Here is a 24,973-nt window from a genome sequence, read left to right as displayed (position 1 = left end):
GATAGAGCTTTTTATGAAATAGCTCAAAATGCTTACGCCTTTTTTCTTTTATATGAATAGCAAATCTTTCTGCATTGAGGCTCAAAATTTTAATTCCTCAAAGTAAAACTGTCTAACAAACTTTTTATTGTCAAATTAAACATGTCTTTGTTAGTCGTTCTAGCTTAAGATAACACAACATAATTGACGTTTATCGAAATGCATTGAAACTACAAAATGGCACTTACAAGTTTTCGGAAACTGCTGTAGCCAAATTGGTGTGAAAGCGTTGTTTAGTGTGAAACAGCTATCATCCTGACGGAATCCGAAGATTAAGGTAGAGTGTTGACTTTTTATCTTAAAATTTCAAACACTTAACCGTTTTTCGAAGACATGTTTTGTTAATAGAGAAGACAAAAATCGATGCAAAAATGAGAAGAAATATCATGATGCGAACTGTTTTGATACTGCTAGTGATGAGAACGTGAATTCGAAAGCTTGGATCACCTCAAACATATATTGAAAGAAAGGTTGAACTTTTGATAACACAATTAGTTGCCGCAATTAGAAGCCACCGTATTTTGAGAGACAATAACGTAATCATGGAAACATTGAAAAGATCAGATTTATATTAAAAAACTCAAAATTTAATTTGTTGAGCAGAGGGTTAATCAATGATAATAACTGATAGCGCTTTTGAATAGAAAGATCTTGCTAAAGCCAAATTGAGTTAATTAGAAGATACTGAGAACAGTTGACTAAATTGTAGTATCAAATTAAAAATTGTTCAATTGCATATTCTTTTAATGGAAAAATCAAAATTTTGGATACTTAAATTATAACTCTGAATTCATATCAAGTTTTGAGTTTGTATCCATAACTTGTCTTAGTTTGTGTTCAGTCTTTCCCGATTGAATTTGCTCTAATTTGAATAACTGCTTTCCTTAAAAGTCGCAAATAAATTTTCACCTGCTTTATTCGATGGTCACTCTGTTCTGTCGTATATATTGGCACACAAATAACAGTTTTCCCCCAGTTTCTAGGTCCGCTTTGATGAATATTTTCAAAATTTCTGTTAGCACAAAAAAGTTAATAGGAAACACTAAACGTTTTCTAGAAGCCCCGAAAATTGTTTCCTTTTTATTATAAAAAGTGGTATATGCAAGTCTTAGAAATGGCTGCAGCAAAATTAATGGGCACTTTTGGCTTTCATCAGTGTTCTCGTTTTTCAAGATCTTTACCTACTTCAACTTATTAGCTCTTTCAATCTTTCTATAAAATCAAAGCTTTTGTCATAGATTTAAGACGTTTTTTCAGTCTCCTGTAGACACGGAAAATGGAAATGTCGAAACTTTCAAGCCAATTTCATTATTTTAGAGTTTTCAGTGTTTCGTAATTTTTCTTTGTTTTTACCTTCATTTGGCTGAACGAAATTTTTCATTCTTATTTCGGTCAAATTGATCATTAGTTTTTGTCTTAATAGAGGTGGCGGCCGCCGCACTTGACGAATTTTGCTTTCTTCGAGATTCAGCAATAAAACATGCATTTTTGAAGGAAATCGTTCACCGCAGCCAACAGTTAAGCTACGCTGTCAAAATCTTGTGCTTTCCTAAATACCATATAGTTTGGTCGCATATAATAGGTATATAACGTCATTTTACATGTAAACAAGCCAATACCCCCAAACTTTAAACGGGAAAATATGCACCGACCAAAACTTAATTCCGTTCCCGTTTCAACAACGTTCAGTGGGAATACTCAATAAAATACCGAAGTTTCACATGAAGACTATTAGGTATAAAATTATACATGGTGACAATTAGGATTATTACATAGTGACCATTAGATATAAAATTATACATGGTGACAATTAGGATTATTACATGGTGACCATTGCTGATCATTTAATACATGGTGACCATTATGATTTATACCTAATGGTCATCCATGTATGACAACCCCCCCGATCCTATAACGCACTATATGCATACTACTAGTTTGCACTGCCGAGAACTCTTTTTTCGTTTTCATCAAACTACTTTTCCTTCATATTGGAACTACTTCTTCCAATATGAACGAAGAATGCCCAAGTTTGACCTGTACATACATCATAGACATCGACAAAACAAAAATTCAGCTTGATTTAATTTTGTTTGTTTTCATGTTTTCAATCTAACTAGAGCCCCCTCAAAAACATTTAACCGCCTCTCATTTTTTGCTGTGTCAGAAACTAGAGAAATCACAGCAACACTAGCCAGTTTTATTGGTGTACTTCGCATATTTTGATGCGGAGGCTCAAGTTTGTTAGAATCATGGGCGGATGGATCCAAGATTTTGGAACGAGTTTATAAATTTTTATAACCAATCGTTTTCCGTCAAAAAAAAAGTACTTTATGTGGCCTCGAACCTGAGTCGAGACTCATTACTTTTATTAATCTCGTCTTACTTGTAGGTGATTTTGCGGTCAGTAGCTGCTTCTATCATTACACTGTTTGGGTGCCTTCGAGTCAAAATGTCTTCAAAGTAGTCAGCCATAGTTTCCCATTTGTCCTCCGTTGAGGGGTTGAATGTTCCGAGAGGCGACTCAAACACACCCTCAGCATTCGGAGTGTACAGTCTGCGATGAGCCATTTTAAATTAACTTTTTAAAAAAAATTTGAATTTGCAATATGTGAAATTTCTGGCGGATTTTAGTCAGCTGGATTTGTAAAAAAAAGTTGAACACCAAAGTTTTTAGCTAACTACTGATTTAAGCTTAGCTTATGCTATGGAAACGATGAGTTCACAGGTTGTTCTGAATGGATCAATGGCAATGCACTTCCAAAGATGATTTTTTTTGCTATCGATGAATGATTTTTGCCGTTTTTACAAATCTTTTTTTTTGAGATCTGAATCGCGTTATCCGCCATTGTATGTGTCAAAAATTGATTTCCTATGATAAATATTGTGTCGGTGTTCACATTTTTTTATTGCTTTCTCAAGAATGGAGTTCACCTTCAGTTTCAGTAAGACTACTGAAAGTTTGATGTTTTCTGCTTCAAACCTCGACTTAAATTCTCCTCTGAAGTAATCGTTGGTCGAGTGGGAAAAAGAAGTGAAGCTTTAATTGAAATGCAAATTTGACTTTGTTTGGTTGCTGCTCAAGTTATTTGATAAAGAGCGAGTGAAAGCATGGTAGTTTTATGGATCAATATGGTTAAAATGGTACAAGAGCGAATTTAGAGGTGCAAAAACATTGCCCGATAAAGTTCATTAGAATGAGTGCTTCACTAATCTTGATAAAAGATTGCATGCTTGATGTATGAGAGACGACATCCCAACTTTTGTCTCAAAAAGTATTACCTTGCCTTCAAAACATATACAAATTGTTTAAGCGCAATGAACTTTACGGACAACATTTTGGAGGCTGCCCAAAGAAAAGAATGTTCTAAAAGCAGAAAGGGTATATCAAAATGCAGAACGATATATCTCTAAAACAATCGGGCCGATAGGTGTTTTGCGCTTGCTGGTCTTGAGACGCGAATCATATACGCACTCAACTGGCGGCTATATCGTGGCGGAGCTTGCCCGATGCCAGGCTAGAGAGAAATTTTTGTTACGACTTTCGACGAAAGTGACGGAATGTTTGTGCCCGGGGTGTTTTTTACTCCAGGAATTCGACTTTCTATTTAGTAATTTTTAAGTTAAATTTCTTAAATCATTCGAAAGTAATAATGTTTTGAGCTCAAATTAAAAAAGATATTTTATCTGTGATCATTTTTTGTAAAATCATCGGGGTTTAAAGATTGCCAATTTGGCCAACTTGGGACAATTAATGCGCGATAAATTTCGTATTATTAACGCGTAAGCGGAGATTTATTCCGCATTAGAAACCTTTCCATATTGAATTGAGGCTTAATCTTTCGTCTATTTAATTTTTTGCTATGTGCAAAAATATCACTATCACTTTGAACTTTACCTAGAGCAGGGGGAGATGATTTTCAAAAAAGAACATTAGGAAAATTGTTACTTGATTTTTTAAAAAAAACTTGATCAATTATTTAATGTTAAATTGCAATTTAAAAGTGTCATGATACGAGCAGTCTTGTTGTTTCGACCTTCGAAGAAAACGGAATATTTATGCTAGATGTGGTGTCTTTGTGCAGTCAATTTTCGGTGATAAAAATACTAGTTTTGACAAAAATTCTTAAAACAAAATTGAAGCTAATTGTTCCGACTTTCGATACGAAAGTAACGGAATATTTGTGCTCGGCATAGGTTTTTTTTTCAGACAAATTTCGACTTTTTATCTAGCCATTTTGACGGAATTTTTTTTATATAATTCAAAAGGTATTGTTGTCCCGAGCTTAAATTTGAAAAGATATTTCACCTGTGATCGTTTTTTGTAAGGTTATGAGGGTTTCAAGATTGCCATTTTGGCCAATTTGGGACAATTAACGCGCGATATATTTCATTTTGTAAACGCGTAGGCGGAAAATTATTCCGCATTAGAAATCTTTCCAAATTGAATTGAGGCTTAATCTTTTGTCTATTTAAATTTTTGCTAGGTGCAAAAATATCACTATCACTTTGCATTTCAGCTAGCGCAGGGGGAGATGATTTTCAAAAAAAACCTTAAGAAAATTGTTACTTGATATTTAAAAAAAAACTTGATCAATTATTTAAAGTTGAATTACGACTTAAAAGTGTCATGATACGAGCAGTCTTGTTGTTTCGACTTTCGAAGAAAACGGAATATTTATGCTAGATGTGGTGTTTTTTGTGCAGTCAATTTTCGGTGATTAAAACTCAAGTTTTTGGCAAAAATTTTTAAAACATTATTGAAGCTAATTGTTCCGACTTTTGATACAAAAGTAACGGAATATTTGTGCTCGGGGTGGGTTTTTTCTTCAGACAAATTTCGACTTTTTAACTAGCCATTTTTGACGGTTTTTTCTTATATCATTCAAAAGGTATTATTGTCCTGAGCTTAAATTTGAAAAGATATTTCACCTGTGATCATTTTTTGTAAGTTATGAGGGTTGAAAGATTGCCATTTTGGCCAATTTGGGACAATTAACGCGCGATATATTTTGTGCTATTAATGCGTAAGCGGAGACTTAATCCGTCTTAGAAATCATTTCAAACTGGTTGAAAGAAGCCTATTTGCCATAACTGATTTGTTACTAGGAGCGGAATCACTTTGTATTTTATATGGTGTGTGGGGGGTTGATTTTCACAAAAAAAACTCAATTTTAAAATTTTTTGTTCATTTTGTTTATTTATATTTTTTTCATCTTATTACTGCTCCATAAACCTTAAAAGGCAATCAGAACATTCCGGGCTTCGCCCTGATACGAGCAGTCTTGCATTTCTCTGAAATCAACAGTAAAAAGATTTTTTTACCTCCGATCACTGTTTGCAAAATTCTTGGAGTTTAAAAATTGCCAATTTGGCCATGCTCTGGACTAACCGATGCGTGCTTTTAAGATTTTATTCATAATGCTGACAGCGTAATGCGAATAATTCATAATTCATGGGTGGCGAATTTTCTTGCCCGATAAGTTTGTTCCACATTGAATGGAGGCTAGCTAATCGGTCGTTTTTTTTTCGAATGATTCAAACTTATACTTTTTCAATACTTTCTTTTCCTAAAAACTAGTCGATAGGGATTAAGGGGCAGTCGGAACATTCAGGGCCTTCCCTGATATGTGAGCAGTAGTGTTAAAATGTTCAAATTCTCATTCTAATGTTTCCGCCTACAAATAGAGCAAACTAAAAATAGTATTTTTCTAATTAGAGTAATTTTTTATATTTCATTATTTGAGTAAATTTCATTAACTTTGTCTAAAAAAGTAAGTTTTTGACGAATTTTTCCTGCTCTTATTATAATCAATGACAGAGATTTTGGATACCCAAGATCACCAATATTGCAAATGATTCGGCAATAACCGTATGTGTTTTGTTTTTGCATTTCTTGATGTTTTTTATTTTAACAAAAGTAGCCATCAAAAAATCAGATTTATGGAACAGATTTATTAGTTGCCAATGCTATGCAGGAAAAGCTTTGTCAAATTTAATTTTTTTTTTCATGCGAGTTGGCATGGCAAAATTTGTGAGAGAAAAGGCCATTTGTTCTCGCCAAAATATGTTTCCCAGCTTGCTTGTGTAGATAGGGTCTCCAATTTGTACAGTTTTGCATACTAGGTTTTCATGTCTCAAAGCCTTTCAAATCGTTGGTAGCAAAATATCCATGCTAACTTTTTAAAAAATTGTTAAAAAGCTTTTCTGCATCCTGATTTGAGTTCTTTTTTGCCGAACAATAGTTAAATGTCAGACCTCTACGTGAGATAATTACCCGGAATCCACAATTTAAACAAAAACTGAGATTTGCACCCATAGAAAAATTAGGTTGTAAAAAGCAGTTCTGTTCTGAAAAAAATCTCGGTGTAAAAAGCAGTTCAGTTCAGTACAATTGCCACAGATTGTCCCACACTCAACACTGAGTCATCTGAATTGAATGTAATCTGCAACGCCAAAAGCGATCTATAAACAATTTTCTCTGTTTTTTATTGTTTTCACATCAAGCTCTGTAATATTTTTCGACTTTTTTCTTTGTTTTGAGCAAGTTCGTCAATCAGTGAACCTATACGAACCAAAGGTGAAACTATGCGGCAAAACTTGTTGAGTTGGACAATTTTGGGCGGGAGGTTTTGAACAAAAAACTCACCACTATAGAAATTACTTTCTTTCGTAAATCTCCTCTTTTTCACCTTCAGCATCCTGATTTTTAACCAAACTTTTCAATTTCGATTTCAGCTTGGTCTTAACTCGGTGAATATAAATAAATAACATTAAAAGTTTTTTCCTGACCACTGAAAGTAAGAAACGATATCAGTTTTTTGTTTGCTTGTTTTACCACAAAAAAGACAGGTACCACAAATATTTATCACTATATTTGAAGGACTAGTATAAAACACTTTCATTTGTGATTCGAAAATTTTATTTTGATTCTACTTTTCAGTAATGAGTGAAATTGGCTCGGACTTTTTTTATGAGCAGTAATTTTGAGCAAATAAAGAGGTTTTGGGCACGCTCATAACAGGTTTGATTGCCTACCTTGTATAAATCGAGTGATGCTGGTAAATGTTTTTCTAACTTCAATGTAATCAATTTTGGTTTCTTTAAGAGCCTCCTCAAACAATTTTTTTTTAAATCGAAAAAGTTCTCAGAAAATTCTTTATTTACTGAATAAATAATGACAATGCACGTCGACCTCGTTCGGAAGCTATTGTATTTGGAGATTCTTCTTCCATCTCGGTGTCACTTGGTATCGTCTCTCTCTCTCTCTCTCTCTCTCTCTCTCTCTCTCTCTCTCTCTCTCTCTCTTCTCTCTCTCTCTCTCTCTCTCTCTCTCTCCTCTCTCTCTCTCCATCTCTCTTTTCAGAGCTTCTTGGTTGCAATCTACAGATATCCGACTGCGATTGGTTGTTATATTTTGATTGCTTTGTCAAGTCCAACTGTTGAGCTTATTTTGATTCATCTTGAAAAGTTTGTTATCTTGATCAGTTGCTTTTTGATTCATTGTTCACTCGGTTGTTCTCTTCTTAGGATGTTCGGGTTGCGTATTGAACCTGCAAAAATGCGTCGTTGCTGTTTTTTGTTATCACAACAGTTGTAACATTGACTAAAGGAACGCTCAGGGCACCTCATTTTCCCAAAGATGAGCCATCTGTCCTTTGATTTAAAAATCGTTCGTCAGTTTTGTCTTTTCCTTTCGATAGAAGTGCTCAGTAAATTACTAATCTCAGCAGGGCACAGATGCCGTCGATGGCCCGTATTTTTTGTATTTCTGCTTTTTTAGATCACTGGGACGCATTTGCGAAGACAAGCGTTTCTTTCAACAGAAATTGATTCAAATCAGAGCAAAGTTGATCTTGCCTCAAGTTAACCTTGAACAAACTTTGAGGTCACTTAAATTCTTTTGTTAAGGTTTCGGCAAAAAAGTGATATATGTTGTCGAGGGGATTAAAGAGAAATCGAAATTACAAAAAAAAATCAAATATATACATAGCTTCAACTCGAAGCAGACACATCCGAATTTGGAAAAAGTGCTTGCGCAATACTGGAATTGTAAGTCCTGAATGTTCCGACTGCCCTTTAATCGGTTTCGAGTAGTTTTTCTTGTAAATCAAATAATGGCGAAAATATAAATTTCAGGCTGATACTATTATGAATGGAATAAATTAGACCAACTAATTTATTGCCTAGAGGTACAATTCAAGTTCAAAAAATTTTGTCGAGAGGGATAATTTGCCACGTTTAAAATATAAAAAGAGCAGTTTGGACTGAAACATCGCAAGATACTATAGTGATGCGCACATCCGGCTCGGCCCATGGATATCCAACGCTCAATCTCCGAGGGAACAAAGAGTTTAAAAATCACCCTGCATATATAGTTCTCACTTTCTTCAAAAGTAGGAACAAAAAGAATGTTAGTTGTGATCTAAGCTATCGGTTGAATTGCGATTGGAAAATGGAATTATTCACGCTATTGGTTGAAAATTACTATTCTCTCTAATATACACGTATGTATAATGACAGGGGCGTTCAACGGTGCAGAAGTATTTTGAGGCCGAAACTGCAAACCTGATCAACAATGCCAACATATAGAAATTTGATTTCTATTTGTGAATTGCTGTCAATTTAGCGTAAAAACTGTTTTGTTTCGAGCAAAAATTTTACAAATTCACTGAGTTATTTAATCGTTCATAAAAATTTATGAGGCTGCGCATGGGGAAATTTTGTCCGGTAAACACGTGATGTAAATTAAAATGGTCATTTTTGTCCTTTCAGCTTTCCGTCATTTTGAGTATAATTATATGTCAGTGATTTGTGAGGAGTAAAAACAGTATGCAGAGCAACATTTTGGCACTGTTGTACTGTGGCATTGTTGCACTGTCCAATAAACACTCACAAAATGACAAACTTAGTTTATCTGAGTCAAATTTTTTAGCCTTTTTTTTCAGGTCGAGTATATCGTAAAAATGAATGAAGCATTTTTTAATTTTCTCTTTTTTTTCAATCATTAAGGTCTCTGGTCTAGTGTATCTGTCACGTACTTCCAGTCAGTATGGGTAATTTAAAATTCTATCTAAGAGAACGTACATTTCTCATTTTTGTGATTGCAATATTATATTTCCATGATTCTTAACTAGTAATTAGTAGTTCAGGGGTAGTGCACTTGACCAAAAAACCACATCGTAGTTGTTTGTGAAATTTTTGATTTGCTTCAGTTGAAACACTTCATTAATCTGATTGAAAAAGTCAAATGCTTTCAAATGAGTGATTTTTTAGCAAAATATCATATACGAGTGACTGTTATGAAGTAGGTAAAGGTTCTAATTTAGATGTGAATTGCGTAATTTGATATAATTTTATGGAGGTGTAAGCGTGTAGTAAAAATTAATTGTAAACAGCAGAGAGCAGAAAAGACTGACGCAAACCTCGCGCCCTGACTGGGTCTAACAAGAGTTCCGGATCGATACCCATACGCAGCCAATTTTTCTAAAATTGGTCTGAAAAAAAACCGCCCCTGGCAGTTTTATTTCTCACTTTCTTCAAAAGTCGGAACTATACCGTTATGCGGCGCAATTTCTATGATATTTTCTTAAGCTGCGGACTTCTTATTATTAAAGGATACTCAATCCTATAATGAACGCTTAAGCATACGCTAAATTAACTACCCATACCCAGGGGATTTTCTGTGCAAGATCTGAAATTCTTTATTTCATACATTAGTTGATTCTGAGATCTTAAGTTCTATATTTTATATCTTGATAAGAATTTGAAAATTTCAGATCTGAAATTTGGAACTGAAATAACCTTGGAAAAAAATTTCAAATCTGAAATTAAATCTGAGAATTCTTTTGTCAAATTATAATTTATGCATTTCGAGCACACAATTGAGTTTTTATTTTATGATGTTTCTGCGCTAGACAATTATGTTTAAATTAACTAGCGGTAAAAAAACTTCCAAATAATTTCACAAACAGTTTTTTTCTACTAAATTTCTTCTTCAACGACGATAAAAAGTTCAAAAACTGTTACAAGACCTATCAATTTTTTTATTATCATGAGCTACCTATGCGTTTCCAATGTTTATCTCATGCTTGCGAAAATATTTTTTGACAGTATTCCATTGGAGATTTTGCTGAGTTTCTGCTAGCAGCAGAAGGTATCAAATACAAAGTACAAAATTAGCAAACATTGTGTCAGAATCATTGTTTTTTTTTCAGAAACAATAACCAAGAAAAGCAAAATTTCAGATCTGAAGTTAGATCTGAAACAATACATTTCCAAAGTATCCATGCGTTATTTTAACATTTCACAACTCATTTCAGATCTGAAATTTAGATCTGAAAAAGATTACTTCAGATCCGAATTATTACATTTATTAGGTACGGGTAGAGACAACACTCCCTTTTTCAATATGAGATCGACAGGAATTACGACGAGCCTAGAGAGTAGGCTTAAGCTCAAACAGCGCTGCCGTAGCTAAGCTGAACATCAATTTTAATCGATTTGGTGCGCGTTGTTGTTATACCTTTTTTTCTCAATTAGGCCGTTTTATAAGAAAATTGATAGAGTTGAAACTGATTGATAGAGTTGAAAAAATTCTCAAACCGGGCACTTCAATTTGGCAAAGGGTGTAGATTGCCGCAAGGAAAACTATGCAATTTTAAATCTCGTTTGATTTCGATCAGTTTTTTCTGGTGATAAAACGTGTTTCTTATTAACGGAAATTTAGAAACAAAAGGAAACAAATTTGCTCCTTTCAGTATTTTTGCTCTACACTTTTTGTTGTTTATTTCTATCATTGCGGTTCACAGATTAAAAGTATTTTTTCATAAAAAAAGAAAACGTATATTTGGTTGAGTTTAACTTTTCTTGTTACCAATTACTGCAATTATCCTCTTTGTGACAAAATTGCGTCTCTTCAATCGTGTTTTTATTAGCTGCTCATTTCCGCAGCAAGGTCTTTCTTCTTATGGTACTATATCTGCAATTCAGATTGCTTATTTGTTGTTCAGTTGCTCACAAGATATTAGTTTGTTGATTCCAGTACAACAAAACTTTTGACCTTTTTTTCATGAAAAGCACCTCAAATAAACGATAGGCAACGTTTTTTTTTCCCGAGCAGTTCAATTTTCTGAGCTCAGATAGTCGAGAAGGAGCCCGTATTTTCGGCTTTTTAAAACACTAACCTTTCTGAGAAGTCGTAGAAAATGTTCTTTGGACAGTTTTGACAGATAAATAACTGTTTTGACGAGAACATAAGTTCGTAACTGACTGGTATAAATGAGCGTTAGGATTGTTATATATTATTTCTTACTAAACTTAGGTTTCGTCTACTCAAAACAATGGTTGTGGCAAAATAGTATTAAAGAGTGCCTCATGTCCCTTGTTCCGAAAACTTGAGTTGATTGTAGCTCTCCAACACTGTAAAACAAAAAGCATGGAAGAAGTTTTGCGACGCAAAAAGTTTTCATAATGGAATGTAATGTGGAGGTTCTTGAAAATAACCCAAATCGATGAAAGTTAGGTGATCGTCTATTTTAACATTTATCCATTAACTCAGCAAAGCCCTATATGCACCAGCTGCTCTTTTACATATATATATATATATATATATAGTATTATATATATATATATATATATATATCAGGGGCAGATTTAGGCGGGGGGAGGGGGGGGGGGGGGGGGGCGGACGTCTACTTCAGGGATTCGACCGCCTGTCGACTCAAAGGGTCCCCCTTTGAAACCTTTAAGAAATCCATTTTTGGCCAATACAACGAACATTTAGTGCTTTAGGAGAGCTCGAAAAGTCAATTTGGTAGGCCTTAAAAAAAAGGTAGTCAAAAAAGTAGTCAAAGCGGCCAAAACGGCCCAAAAATTGGGCCAAAACAACGATTTTTAGTGCTTTAGGAGAGATGAACAAATCAATTTGGTCGACCTAAAAAAAGGTCGTCAAAATTTTCGAAAGTTATATATTGGCATCAGTTTTGTCGACGCCCGTCATTAAATTGTAATTAAAGTAAAAAAGACCCTATCAAAAATTTAACAAAAAGAATTTACTGGTTCAGAAAAAAACTAGTACAACTAGTACAAAGTACAGCAATCACTTCTAAACATGGGTACTGGGAACGATCTGGGTACAACCAGATTTCAATATACGATATCCAATTTTATGTTTTTTACATGCTTGGTGGCAACGTTGTATGGTAGCCAAAATAGCGCGCGGAAAAATCTGTGAAAATTCAAAAAAATAACAAAACTGGTCGTATCAGGGCGAAGGCCTGGATGTTCCGACTGCCTTAAAAATCTATTGAGCAGTAATAACACTAAAAAAGCATTTTTTTTTTTTACAAATTTGTATATTTTTAAGTTTGAGATTTTTTGAGACCAAAAAAAAAAACAAAATGGAAAATTTCGCTACTATTAACAAATCAACTATGGCAAATAAGCTTCTTCCAACAAATTTGGAACAAATTCTGAGACGGATTAAATCTCCGCTCACGCGTTAGTAGCGCGAAATGTATCGCGCGTTAATTGTCCCAAATTGGCAATCTTCAAACCCTCAGAAATATCTTTTCAATTTTAAGCTCAGGACATCAATGCATTTTTGAATGATACAAAAAAATTCCGTCAGGAATGGCTGGCTAAAAATTCGAAATTTGTCTGAAGAAAAAAACCAACCCGAGCACAGATATTCCGTAAGTTTCGTTACGAAAGTTGGAACAATTACTTTCGATACGAAAGTAGGATTAACAAAACTAACTATCTCTTACTTGCGAAAATAGCAGAAAATTGTTAATATTATTCGTTAGATACTTTTAAAATAATTTACGTAAGCTAATCTTCTTCAGTAAAGCTAAGCGTCGTGTTTTTTACACTTCCAACTAACTAATCAAACAGTATTGTTTTTTTCGTTTTTTTGTATTGTTTGTCAATTATTTTTTGATCTCAACTGCTTATGCGATTTGAAAAATAGCTAGCTATGTTTAGTCATTTTTCAGGCGAATAATGGAGTTTATATGCTCGCAAGAATTTTTTTTCTTACCCTTTTAACGTGCTAGACTATATTTTTTGACAATTTTTTTTACCATTTCAAATATGTCAATGTCCGTACAATAAAGCTAAGCCAGGCTTCTTTTATCAAGGTGTTGCCCTGAATGTTTAGATTGCTTTGTAAATTTTCTAAGAAAATTAGTTAATTTTTTCAATAATTATGTTTTTATCTCTCTTCGGCTCCGCACGCTATAGGAAATATAAAGTGATGTATTTTGGCAGTGTATTAACAAAACAAAACAAGACTGCTCGTATCAGGGCAAAGCCCTGAAAGTTTCGACTGCCGTTTAAGGTTTATGGAGCAGTAATAACATAAAAATTAAATGTAATAAAATTTGAAATTTTGTATGAAAATTATCCCCCCCCCCACACGCCATATAAAGCACAAAAGGATAGATTTCGCTTCTTGTAACAAATCAATTATAGAAAATAAGCCTCTTTCAACCACCAACTTGGAACGATTTCTAAGACGGATTAAATCTCCGCTTACGCATTAATAGCACGAAATATTTCGCGCGTTAATTGTCCCAAATTGGTCAAAATGGCCCAAATGGCAATCTTTAAACCCTCATAGCTCTACGAAAAATGATCACAGGTGAAATATCTTTTCAAATTTAAGCTCAGGACAACAATATTTTATGAATGATATAAAAAAAATTTCGTCGAAGTTGGCAAGTTAAAAAGTCGAAATTTGTCTGGAGAAAAAAAAACCCAACTCGACCACAAATATTCCGTCACTTTCGTATCGAAAGTCGGAACAATTATTGGCCTCATTTCAATTCATGCTAACTAATTTCGCCTTTTGTTACTTTAATGGGACGGTAAAAGTGACAAAGTTGGCAACTTTCAAACTTCCATACGAACAAAAATCACAGGTAGAAAATCGCTTTGCTTGTCAAGTCAAAACATTAACTTTTTCTGATGATATGAAAAACTATCGTCACAACGGTTTGTTAAATAGTCAAAAAAGTTCCGATTAGAGAAGTCAGAAAAAAAATTATTTGGATCAACCGTACAACCTCAACTTGAGTGACCTACAACCGAATCTCCTCGTTAAGCATCTACTCATTTTGAAATATAATTCTGCATAAAAAATCTTTTTCAAACAAACGCGATATGCGGAATTAATTTAAAAAAATAATTAAAAACTTTTCATACAAATTGTATTTAGATATACGCTTCAAAATCAAATAATCGACGTGTTGTTTGTATTATGATAATTAGATCGGTAAACTAGGTAATATAATATTCTCCTAAAAGTTATTTTTGAAAAATCCATTTTTCGTCCTTGTTCAATCCCTGAAAAATCCATATTGTTTTTTTAAACTATGATAATTAAATTGGTTAATTAGGAGATACAATACTCTCTTTAACTTTTCTGTCCCTCTCCTAGTTTTAACCAAAATGAGGCTTCCAAAATGTACGATTGATCCAAAGATTTTACATGCAAAATGGGTCTTTAAAACTTGCATGAATTAGTACAGAACATGGCCAAATTGGCAAGTTTCAAATCCAAGAAATTTACTAATTTTAATGGCTAAAATTGGTAAAATATCTTTTGAATTTGGACAACCCTTATTTCCATTCAATCATCTGACTTTCGGAGAAAGTGACGGAGTATATGTGAACTGGATGGTTTTTTCTCTAGCCTTTTTCGAGGGGAGTTTTTATATGATTTGAAAACTATTGATATGTTGAGCTCATAGTTTGAGATAAATATTGGGTGTTCTTTTTGTCTTTTTAAAGATTAAAGCAATTTGAATTTCGGCAAACCATTTGGTGTTTTTGGCAAGCCCAGTCTTTTCGGCAGCTGAAGATAAAATTGTAAAAAAAATCATTAAAAAAACTGAATTATTTTTCGTTTAAATGTTTCTCTTCCTTTCATTCCGCACACGCTGTGTCTTTTTTTATCTTCATCCAAAATGACCAAGTTAGTAATTTTTACACCCCCATATCTGAAGAAAAATTTATCGAAAATAAAAAAAACTTGAGCTCCAGCTCTTTCAGATGCTAAAAAAAGTTTGTCAAAAATGGTAGTTAGAAAAATCAAACTGAATAAAAATAAGTTCCCCAAGCAAGCATAAACTTTTCGTCATTTTCTTCGTTACTCGAAACAAACAGTCTAAGCCGGATAAGCCGGATAAATTTCTTCGAACGAATCTGGCTTAAAATAAATATTGTTATGCGCAGGTGGTTTTTATGGTCGGAACCGTAAATGTCTGTTTTAAAAATTCTTCTTTACAATTTCCATTCTCGCACCTATCTTCTAAAAGCTTTAAAAAAAACTTTTTAAAACATTTAACACATGTGATAAAATGACTCAATTACAAACCACATTTTTTTTGGTCTGAGAGGATGAAGCCCATTTTTGACGAACTGGTCAAAAAATATTTTCGTGATGCACATATTCGAACAATATTGAAACTGGTTTAAACAAATACGAAATTATTTTGATTTTTTGAACGAGAAAGCTAAAACTACCAAATTAAATCAGAAATGAAGAAAAATATATCAAATTTTGGTCTAATCAGCCAGAAAGATGACTAGCATCTCGACCGAGGCATGGTAGAATTTTCCATTTGTATTTCACCGCTTCGTATAAATTGTTGGCTGCGATTCAACCGGCTCTCTTTTCCGCCCGTCGTGTTCGTCCCAATTAAATAATGACTGACTTTTCCTTCTTTTATCTGACACGACCATAGCCCCTGGCACAATCCAATTGAATGAAGCCCAGATCGTACAAAGCTAAAATAGCTTGCTGTAAGATTACCCACACCTGTAAAAATCGAATCCAACGCTTAACCAAAAAAAATGGAGGTGGGTGGAATGCGATTCGCTTTGAGGTTTTTATTACGCTTGCGATTAGCAAGCGTTATCAAATCGGAATGTAGACTTTTTTGGGTTAACAACTATCCCAACAAAATCAGTTGGATCACTTATTAGAGGGTACTAAATTACTATTTACCACTGGGCGATTGATTTTTCTACATAGTAGTTTCAGGGGGACATGAAACTTTAAAAAAATTTTACAAAATCAGTTTTTTAATCGGCTCAACTGATGCTCAAAAATTGTCGGCCTTGTTTCAACTTCTTTAAAATGCTCAGTTTCTACTTTCAATTTAAGATGTCTTCTTTGGCATGTTTGCCTAGATTTCCCGTTCGATAAAAACAGATTTAATGAAAATGTTGGGAATGGGTGTTTTATTATTTTTTGGGACGCCTGGTAAAACTTTTATCACTTTTCGCAAAAGTTTATTTTTTTCTCAAAATTGTTTTTATCGATTTTCAAAAAATGGGGGGTGTTTATAGAAAACCCGCCTACACACTTGTGGGTCTCCATTTTTGCTCTTTTTGCTTTATCACTTCCAAAAAGTCCGTGGGTGGAAAGTTTGACCGATAATTTTGGTTTTTTATTGCTTTCTCAAAAATTTACCAACCAAATCTGAGATTTCTGTTTCACCGATAAAACAGAAATGAAAATTTTTTTTATTAAATGGCTACGCCCAAGCTTTTTAACGCACAAAATGATTACGCGAAGCTTGAAGTTTTTAATTTTTTAAATCGTTTTTTTAAATTTTTTTTTACTTTTCTCAAAAACTAACGTCCCAAACCTAAAGTTGTAGGTTCAATGGAGATAACCTGTAGTGGGAAAGTTCCCTGAGTCCACTCACAATTTATATTGGCCAAAAATTTTCGTCCTCGGAAAAGTCAAAGTTTTGATTTTTGAGCCTTTTCTTCTTGATTTTTACCAAAAAAACTCGCCTATATTTGATATTTTGGGTTCAATCCAAAAAAATAGTATTGGAAAGCTCTTTGCATATGCGACTACGCTCAAATACTTTTCAAATGAAATAATATGGCTAAAAAAAAGACAAAATTTGGATTTTTTGACCGTTTTTTGAAATTTTTGACCGTTCTCTAGAACTACCCTGCCAAACATGGGTTTTTGGGATCAATCGTGTTTACAGCTTGGAAAAATCACTTCTGCTACAAATACTTTTGCACAAAAAACAATCGCCCTCGGAAAAGTCAATTTTTTGAGCATTTTCTTTTGGGTTCACTTCAAGGATAGGTATGTGGGAAATACGCGACTAGGCCCAATTGTTTCTAGCCCGAAAAATCATGGCACTCGGAAAAGTCAAAGTTTTTTTTTGGACCATTTTTTGAAACTTTTTGACTTTTCCCGAGATCTACTCTTCCCAACCTGAGTTTTTAGGCTCAACTGAAATTACATGTAGAGCGAATTTCTTCTGCATAAACGGACGGCTACTCGCAAACTTTTGGAAACAAAAAGTTACGTTTCTCGGAAGAAACCTGCCAAATCTGATATCATAGCTTTAATTGACGCAAAAGTGACACTTTTGAAAACTCGACCGTTTTTGGAAGTTTTGTGACTTTACTCAAAAATTATTGGGTCAATTCTTATATTGCATTTCATCGAGAAACCCAATTTTGGGAACTTTTACCGACAAACTTGATTTTAGCAGATAAAAGTTACTGATTTCGGAAAGTCTACTTCTTGAATCTTGACCATCTCTTAGAATTTTTTAAATTTTTATTAAAAACTACCCAATCAAATCTGAGTTGAAAATTTCAATCGAAAAAAAAGTTGCGTAAGTTTTTTTCTGCAGAAGCGGCTACTTCTTTTTGGTAATAGAAGTTTTATGTTTCTAGGAAAATTCCAAAATATCAAAGTTTCATTCTTCTCAATTAATTGAGTAGAGAAACAGCTTAGGTTGTGGGCAAAGTTCAACTTGTGAAATTACACATTTCGTACCGCAAGAGCACAACAAATTCAAAAAAAATCTCGAACGCGTGCATCCAGCTTTAGTTGAGCCCCAAGTGTCTTTCATCGAGTTATGGAAAAAATTTGTTTAATTTAGTTTTTACGACATTTTAAATTGTTTTTCATGTTTTATGACTGTGTTGTATTGCAAGTAATGCGAATTTCCGCTTCGTCTCTGTGTGCAAAATCAGAGCTGTTCACTTTTTAGATACCCCCAACAGGTCTGGTCATGAACCAAATAGCCCTTAGCATTATTGAAAGTGGTGGAACTACATACAGTTTTTCAATAGACATGATCAAATCTGAGTCAGAGTTGGTCAGCTTTGAATCATATATGATCATAGATGGAATAATTTATTGACTAATAAAATATCAGCACAAAAGTTTTACAAGAATAGTTTTTACAAGGTAAGGTATTAAGACCATCTTTAGTTGAAATTGGCCAACTAACCCGTATATAAATCTTTTTTTTTAAATTAAAAACCAAAGAATCAGATTCAGACGAAACAAAAAATCAGTTTGTTTCGAGAAAAAGTTGAAAACAATTTTTGAAACCTTCAAAAAATTATAATTGCCTCAATCAATTTCGGCATTTTTTGGCTCAGAAAATAACGTTTTTATGGGTGGCATTTTGATTCACGTGCAGATGATGAGAGACAGTCGAAAGGATATCTTACCCACAAAACACTAAGCGTCTTTCAAACTTCCAGACTTTTCAAAAATTCGGAAGCAATTTTGACCCTGCGTTTTTTCTTTAAGTCACTTTGTTATATACATCAGGTTCTTAGAATTAGGATATATAGTGTAATACCTTCTAGAAGTCATTTGAATTGTATGTAGGACTCCAAAAAGCGTGTTAAGAAACGGCAATTTTGCCAATACATTTTGCCAGGAAAATTGCTAATTTGTCCATGTTCTGGAGTAAATTATTCGCGCTTCGAAGATTTTTTTTCAAAATACAGAGAGCGTAACGTTTATTATGCGCGATGAACTTACTCGCACCATAAATCGTTCCAAACTGAAATGAGGCTAGCTAATCGGTCGCATTAATTTCTTGCGACTCAAATTTTCACAATTGATCTTAGATATTTTCCAAAACTTATAGATTTTTATCATTTCCACTTCCCAAAAACAAATCGACATTGATTAAGGTGCAGTCGGAAAATTCATTGTTTGCCTTGGTATACGAGTCTTGTTTTGATATCAGCTACGTATTTTCGGATTAGGTGCTGCTCGATAAATTGTACTTAGTTATGATTTAACGCTAACAATCATGCTTTTCAGGAACGTTATCGAGATAAACACAATTTTTTTTCGACTTTATAGCATTTGTTTTCAGGCCGTGCTCTTTTTGCGTTAGTTATATCTCAAACGGTGTTGCATCGCCTCTGTAGTAATTATGCTCAAGTGGTGTTGTACGTCATTATATCGCAAGTGGTGTTGTAACGCTTCTGCAGTTGTTCTCCGCAATGGGACTCCTAATTGTTTTCCGTGCTCAAATCAATATCAAAGTATTTTGAAGTTTTCCATAAATTGGGGCAGTATACCAGAGCCGAAGTACAGCAGTGCCGATAAGAAGTTCGACTGGGCCAAAAACTATTTTGAATACAGTTTTTTTACAGATGCCAAATCACTGACAAGTAAAATAATTTATATCGACGAAAATTGAAAAATCAAAAATGGCAGTTTTGGTTGATGCCGCTTGCTAAACAAAAAAGTTCGCCAAGCACGGCGTCATTCGGTTTTTTGAACAAACAATTAACTCAGGAAGATTGTCAAATTTCCTTCTTGGTTTCGCTCCAAAAAACAGTATGCAAACAAATTGTCAACAATTCGCAACCGAAATCGAATATCCTCAATATTTGTCACTGTTGAACACCTTTTCAGTTTCGGCACTGTTTTGCTTCGGCAGTGTTGAACGCCTTCAAAAATTTTGAAAGAAAAGTTAAGCAAATTGAATCGTTTTCTAGCAACTTTTAATTGCCTTGTTCACGCACCGATTGCTGTGGTTGGGTTATTCTGTACTTTTCACAAAACAAAACGGTACTCTTTTTTTTGATGCATGATAGCTTAGGAAAATTAAAATGTTTAATATTTTTGCGTCTAGAAAACATAGACAAGACTGCCTGCTCGTATCAGGACAAAGCCCTGAATATTCGTACTACCTTTTAAGGTATATGGAGCAGTGATAACATGAAAAAAATTGTAATAAAAATAAAATGAACTAAAAAAACGTTTTTTTTTAATGTAAAAATCATCCCAACTCACGCCAGATAAAGTACGAAGTGATAAATTTTGCTCCTAGTAAAAAATCAATTATGGCAAGTAAGCTTCTTTCACCCAAATTGGAACGATTTCTTACGCGTTAATAGCGCGAAATATATCGCGCGTTAATTGTCCCAAGTTGGCCTAAATTGCAATCTTTAAACCCCCATAACCCGGAAAAAAATATGTTGACGTCAATTCACCATATTGGTGTTAATGTAAGTGAAGCTGATTCCAAATACTTTCGATCTTATTTTCAAGCGAAATTATTAAAATTTTTAAATTTATGGAGTGATTTAGATATACTTTTTGGAACCATTTTCGAGGTTTTTTAACATATGTATGTTTATGTTTCGCAATTGTGTCCGCAACAGATGGAAACTTTTGCAGAAACCTTTTTTCCAATGGTGATGTTAGATAAAGAAAATAGAGGTCAAGTTAGTTTTTTTTATACACGGCATGGTTTTTTTTCGAAGTTTGATCACTTATTGACGCCAGAATTGATTTAAAGGGCCAAACCTTGCTTCCAGGAAGCATTGAAACGTCTTTTTCAGAGTTGAATCTGAAAACAAAAATAAATTATTGTGCTTTCAGTCCACAAAACTCCTTAAAAAATTGAAAATAAAGCCGTGTATCTGCTAGCCAATTTTGTTCTCTAGGGTTTCAGTTTTCCGCCTATTTCGTTTCAGTGCTCGCATAGCTCGCAGATGACTATGTTAAATCTATTTTTTTTTCTCAGAAAATGGATTAATCAGTTTTAGCTCAATTTGAATTTACGCAAAAAAATTGAGTAACAAAAGTTCACTTGATCACAAAATTTCGGTGTAGCGGTGATTTTTGGTCTGATTTGGAAAGTTAATCAGAAAATTCCTTCATACACAAGAAATAGGGAGAAAAAAATAGAATTGTGTAGTTGGTAGAAATTACATGTTCTATAGCATAGGAAAACAAAAAAGGTGATGGTTGTTTCAATTCTTTTTCAACATGGTACAATTTCGCCTCTGAGGTTTTCAAGCGGGAATAGCGAGGCTGTGTGTGTGTGTTTGCACTTAGGGATCGAGTGTCCAAGCCCAATAATCAATCAATACTATCAAATAAACACCGTACAATACAGTGCAATAAGATCTCCATTGCAGTAGTACATCTTTTCAAAGAAGGACACAACAACACTCGATGGATATTTTTGCATAATTTAGTCGATTTACTAATTGACTCAATTTGATTATGCGTTCTATTATGATATCAAGTATAGATGATTATATATCAAATTAACATACCCCCCTTCCGCGCGCGCGCTAACTTGGTCCATAATTTTTTTTAAATAATGCTTTCAATTAACACTAAGAACTGTATTTTTAAAAGCCAAACAGATGCTAAGGAAGTTGGATATTTAATCATTCAAGTTCTTGTGCTTTCAGGTCTTTTGCACTCTTAACCTGTACTTTTATTTTCAAAAATGAAATGATTAAGAGCTTTGTAGTAAGTTTTTACAAGAATTTCTATGGATAATGCACTTTTAAGACACACTTGCACCAATTCCCGAATCTCTCAACCAGATTTGATAGAAAAAGAGGAGAGGGCGTTAGAGCAAGAGACCCTTGATGACCCTTGACTGGCCGGCTTTATTTGTTCATACCCGGTCAGGACGGAAACGCAATCCACGCCAGCACACCTTAGAATATAGTAAAAGATTTTATTATTGCATTCGCATTCATATACATACCAACACATCATGGTGTTATATGATGACAGAGGAAAATGAATCGTTGCGCTAGCAGAAAAACATTATCGACAAGACTTAAAACTTAGAGAGCTAAAATGAAAAAGGAAACATTATAAATAAAATTGAAATTTAAACAAAAAAGCATAAAAAGATGAACTGTAAGAAATGAAAACTTCCGTTACAAGCAAAAAATGATGAGCGTTTTTTACTTATTTTGGACTAGGACAAAAAATAAATATATAAAAAAGAAGAAATCCAACTTAGCTTGAACAAAAATGAAACAAGCAAAAAGCGCTCAAATATTTATTAAAAGAGCATAGTTACAAAGTACTTAAACTTTTCTGCTCATGGACCGTCTGCTCAGCGGCCCGTCTGTCTTCCGTCGTTTTTAACTGTGAAGCAGCAGTGTTGGCTGCAGATAGTGTTTAATGAGGGTTAATTTGCTGCCATATCTGTTCAAAGGACCCGCTGGGAGCCCTATACCAAGCAACACTGCTTACTATGGCATCAAAATGATGATGGTATTAATGGTAAGGTCAAAATGATAGATAGCATTACGGATGCCAACAACTGGAAATAATAATGGCATTGGATACCTGACACTAATCTCTGTCACAACTGAAAGCTCTCCCCTCAAACAGTCCCTGAGCAAGTGGATAATTGGTAATAAAACATCATTATCAGATTTTTTAAAACACAATGCACATTTAGACTTCTAATCTGTTTTATACTTCTTTTACTAGGGGCGTTTTTACCAATTGAAGACAAAAAATACAAGGAAAAATGCAACCAACCAAATTTGAGAGGATGAAACAAAATAAAGGAGGAAAAATCTCATTATTTTCTCCATAATCTGAATGCATATGCAATTTGAAGCGTATTTTTTAATTTTTTGCGTCTAAGTTTAAAGTACAGTCTTGAGGCATTTAATTTTCTTCGTCTTTATTCCTCAATTTTTGCATCGGACCATTCATTTTTACCCCTGTGTTCGTCTTTTTTCTCTTTTTTTTTGTTCTTGTGGTTTCTTTCGTCTCATCGTTTGCCCCGTTACCTATTTTTGGTGCTTGTTCACACTTTCTGTCTGTGAACAATATTCAGTTCAGTCCTTGATTTTTTCTCTCTTTCTTCAGCTGTTCTCGCTTTGATTTGAACTTGATTGATATCTGATCAAAGTAATCATATTCCCTTCTTTACAAAGAACCCAGAGCCCGAAGTGATCGCAAATATTACCAATCCCCCTCCTCCCCCTCAATTGCCAAAGACATTTTGATTCAAAGAAAAATATTGTCGCCCCAAAACTCAGCTCCATATTTATTAACAATTACTGGCTATGAGCTGACATTTTTGCATCATACTTCAAAAGTTTTCATCTTTCTTGTAGTCACGTTTTCAGTTATTTCTTCATTTTGTGCTAATTATGGCTCAACGGCTCAATATTTTATATTAAAAAGTAACATACCAATATCAGCCAACCATTCGGCATTCAGCTGTAAAAATTGAAATAAAACTCCTTATCACTGTTCCAACAATTTTCAGCTGTAACATAAAATACCTATAAATATGAGATCTCTATTATTATTTATAATTTTGCATGTTTTAAAATAACACATATTTATTCTACTTGTTGCCATATATTTCCTATCTGATGTTTATATTATTAAGCGCCACATCTTTCAATCATGCCTTCTTTAAGTTATGGACAGCGAGATCGAACCATTGTCAGTTTCAAAGATTTGGCATTTTAAATGATAACAAAGTCTTGCAAGACATGTAAAACGTTCTCAAGTTTCCTTATGGCCTTGTTGACAAGAACACGCCTCGCATTTCACCGCCCGACCCAATTGACCCCATTGAAACTGACAGAGTATTGGACCCTGTTTTCATACAATTTGCCCATTCTGTTTTTCTGTTCTTTCAACTTCATCCCTCCTTACTCTTTTTTTCTCTCTTTCAATATATTAGTCTCTCTTTTTTTATCTACTCTGATTACTGATTAATTCATGAGCTGCAAATGGACTTTGTTATCGTGGAGGTAAGTAATAACAGTAATATCACTAAAAAACCTTTAAAAAACTTAAAAACCAAATGTGGTTTGTAGCTCTCAAGTGTATAAGTTTGTTGGTCAAAATTTTTTTTACACAGTTAGGAAAAACCAGCTGTTGGGTAGATAACACCGATTGTTCCGAACACCATCAGTAGCGAAACAGGAAAAAAAACACTGCAAAAAAATTTTTTTTTCGGTGACAGGATAGGAGACGGACAGGGAGAGCTTTAGTCTCTAAGAACAGAACTAAATACCCACAGCTCAACTAATACTGCTTTACTAGCTTTGAAGATGAAAACACATGAAACTTAAAAAATGTCGGTCTGAAAAGCAAAATTAATCGGCAACATTTTTTTCTCGAAACCGCAAAAATTTCGAATTTATTGATTGCACATGATATCCTGATTTGAGGGAATATATACACACATATTAATTTTCAGCTGAAGACATTTTTTTTTCAAGTCATAATCATTAAAACAGTATCACAAGCCTGAAACATGAAACATATACACCATTTTTAATAGAATTTGACAACACTCGAATGCAGGGGCGGATCTAGGATTTTCTCGAGGGGGGGGGGGCGGAATGTCAAAAAAATGTTTAAAATTTTGTCGACATTTTTTTCAAGTCAACCAAATTGATATTCTGATCTCTCCCAAAGCACTACAAAGACCTTGTTTCGACCAAAATTTCTGCGCCGCAGGCAAAGTTTTGAAAAAACAGGCCAAAAAAAAGTTTTCAGGCACTTTTTGGAAAACGTTTACCAAAAAATCGCGTTTTTTTCGGCGCGCGCTCCCCCCTCAAAATTATTATATTTTGGCGCCAAAGGCGCCATTAGAAAAGTTTTAGGGTCCGTCGCCAAAAATGGATATCTCAAATTAGTTTAAAGGGGGGACCCTTTGGTTCGGCAGGGGGTCGAATCGCTGAGGAAAAAAGGCATCCGCCCCCCCCCCCCCCAAATCCGCCCCTGCTCGTATGACTCGGTGAGTTCACACTATTCTAAAAAAATTGAACAGACTTTGTATAGTTAGTTATTGTTTTGCTCATATACTTCCTTCAATCATAT

General features: G+C 34.1%; 3 protein-coding genes across 3 annotated transcripts in view; 1 reads left to right on the top strand and 2 right to left on the bottom strand.

Moving 5' to 3' along the window:
* LOC134839246 (endophilin-B1-like) overlaps window positions 1-24,973 on the bottom strand; it is a 240,021-nt gene that overhangs the window by 114,008 nt on the left and 101,040 nt on the right. The gene's annotated exons all lie outside the window — the stretch shown is intronic.
* On the bottom strand, window positions 2,426-3,273 carry LOC134840400 (uncharacterized; the record flags this gene model as incomplete). Its single annotated transcript, XM_063856183.1, is given in 2 exon segments — window positions 2,426-2,677; window positions 2,974-3,273. A coding segment is annotated over 1 exon segment (185 nt), but the record flags the coding sequence as incomplete, so codon positions are not given.
* Window positions 22,189-24,973, top strand: part of LOC134839730 (uncharacterized) — a 34,762-nt gene continuing 31,977 nt past the window's right edge. The window contains exon 1 of the mRNA XM_063855352.1: window positions 22,189-23,895. Within this exon, the coding sequence (XP_063711422.1) occupies window positions 23,875-23,895 (21 nt within the window). The 5' untranslated portion in view covers window positions 22,189-23,874. The remainder of the gene's footprint in view (window positions 23,896-24,973) is intronic.

This window comes from Symsagittifera roscoffensis, chromosome 2 (genome assembly GCF_963678635.1).
Source record: "Symsagittifera roscoffensis chromosome 2, txSymRosc1.1, whole genome shotgun sequence".
Taxonomy (NCBI): Eukaryota; Metazoa; Xenacoelomorpha; order Acoela; family Convolutidae; genus Symsagittifera; species Symsagittifera roscoffensis.
This window is presented reverse-complemented; position numbering and strand designations above follow the sequence as displayed.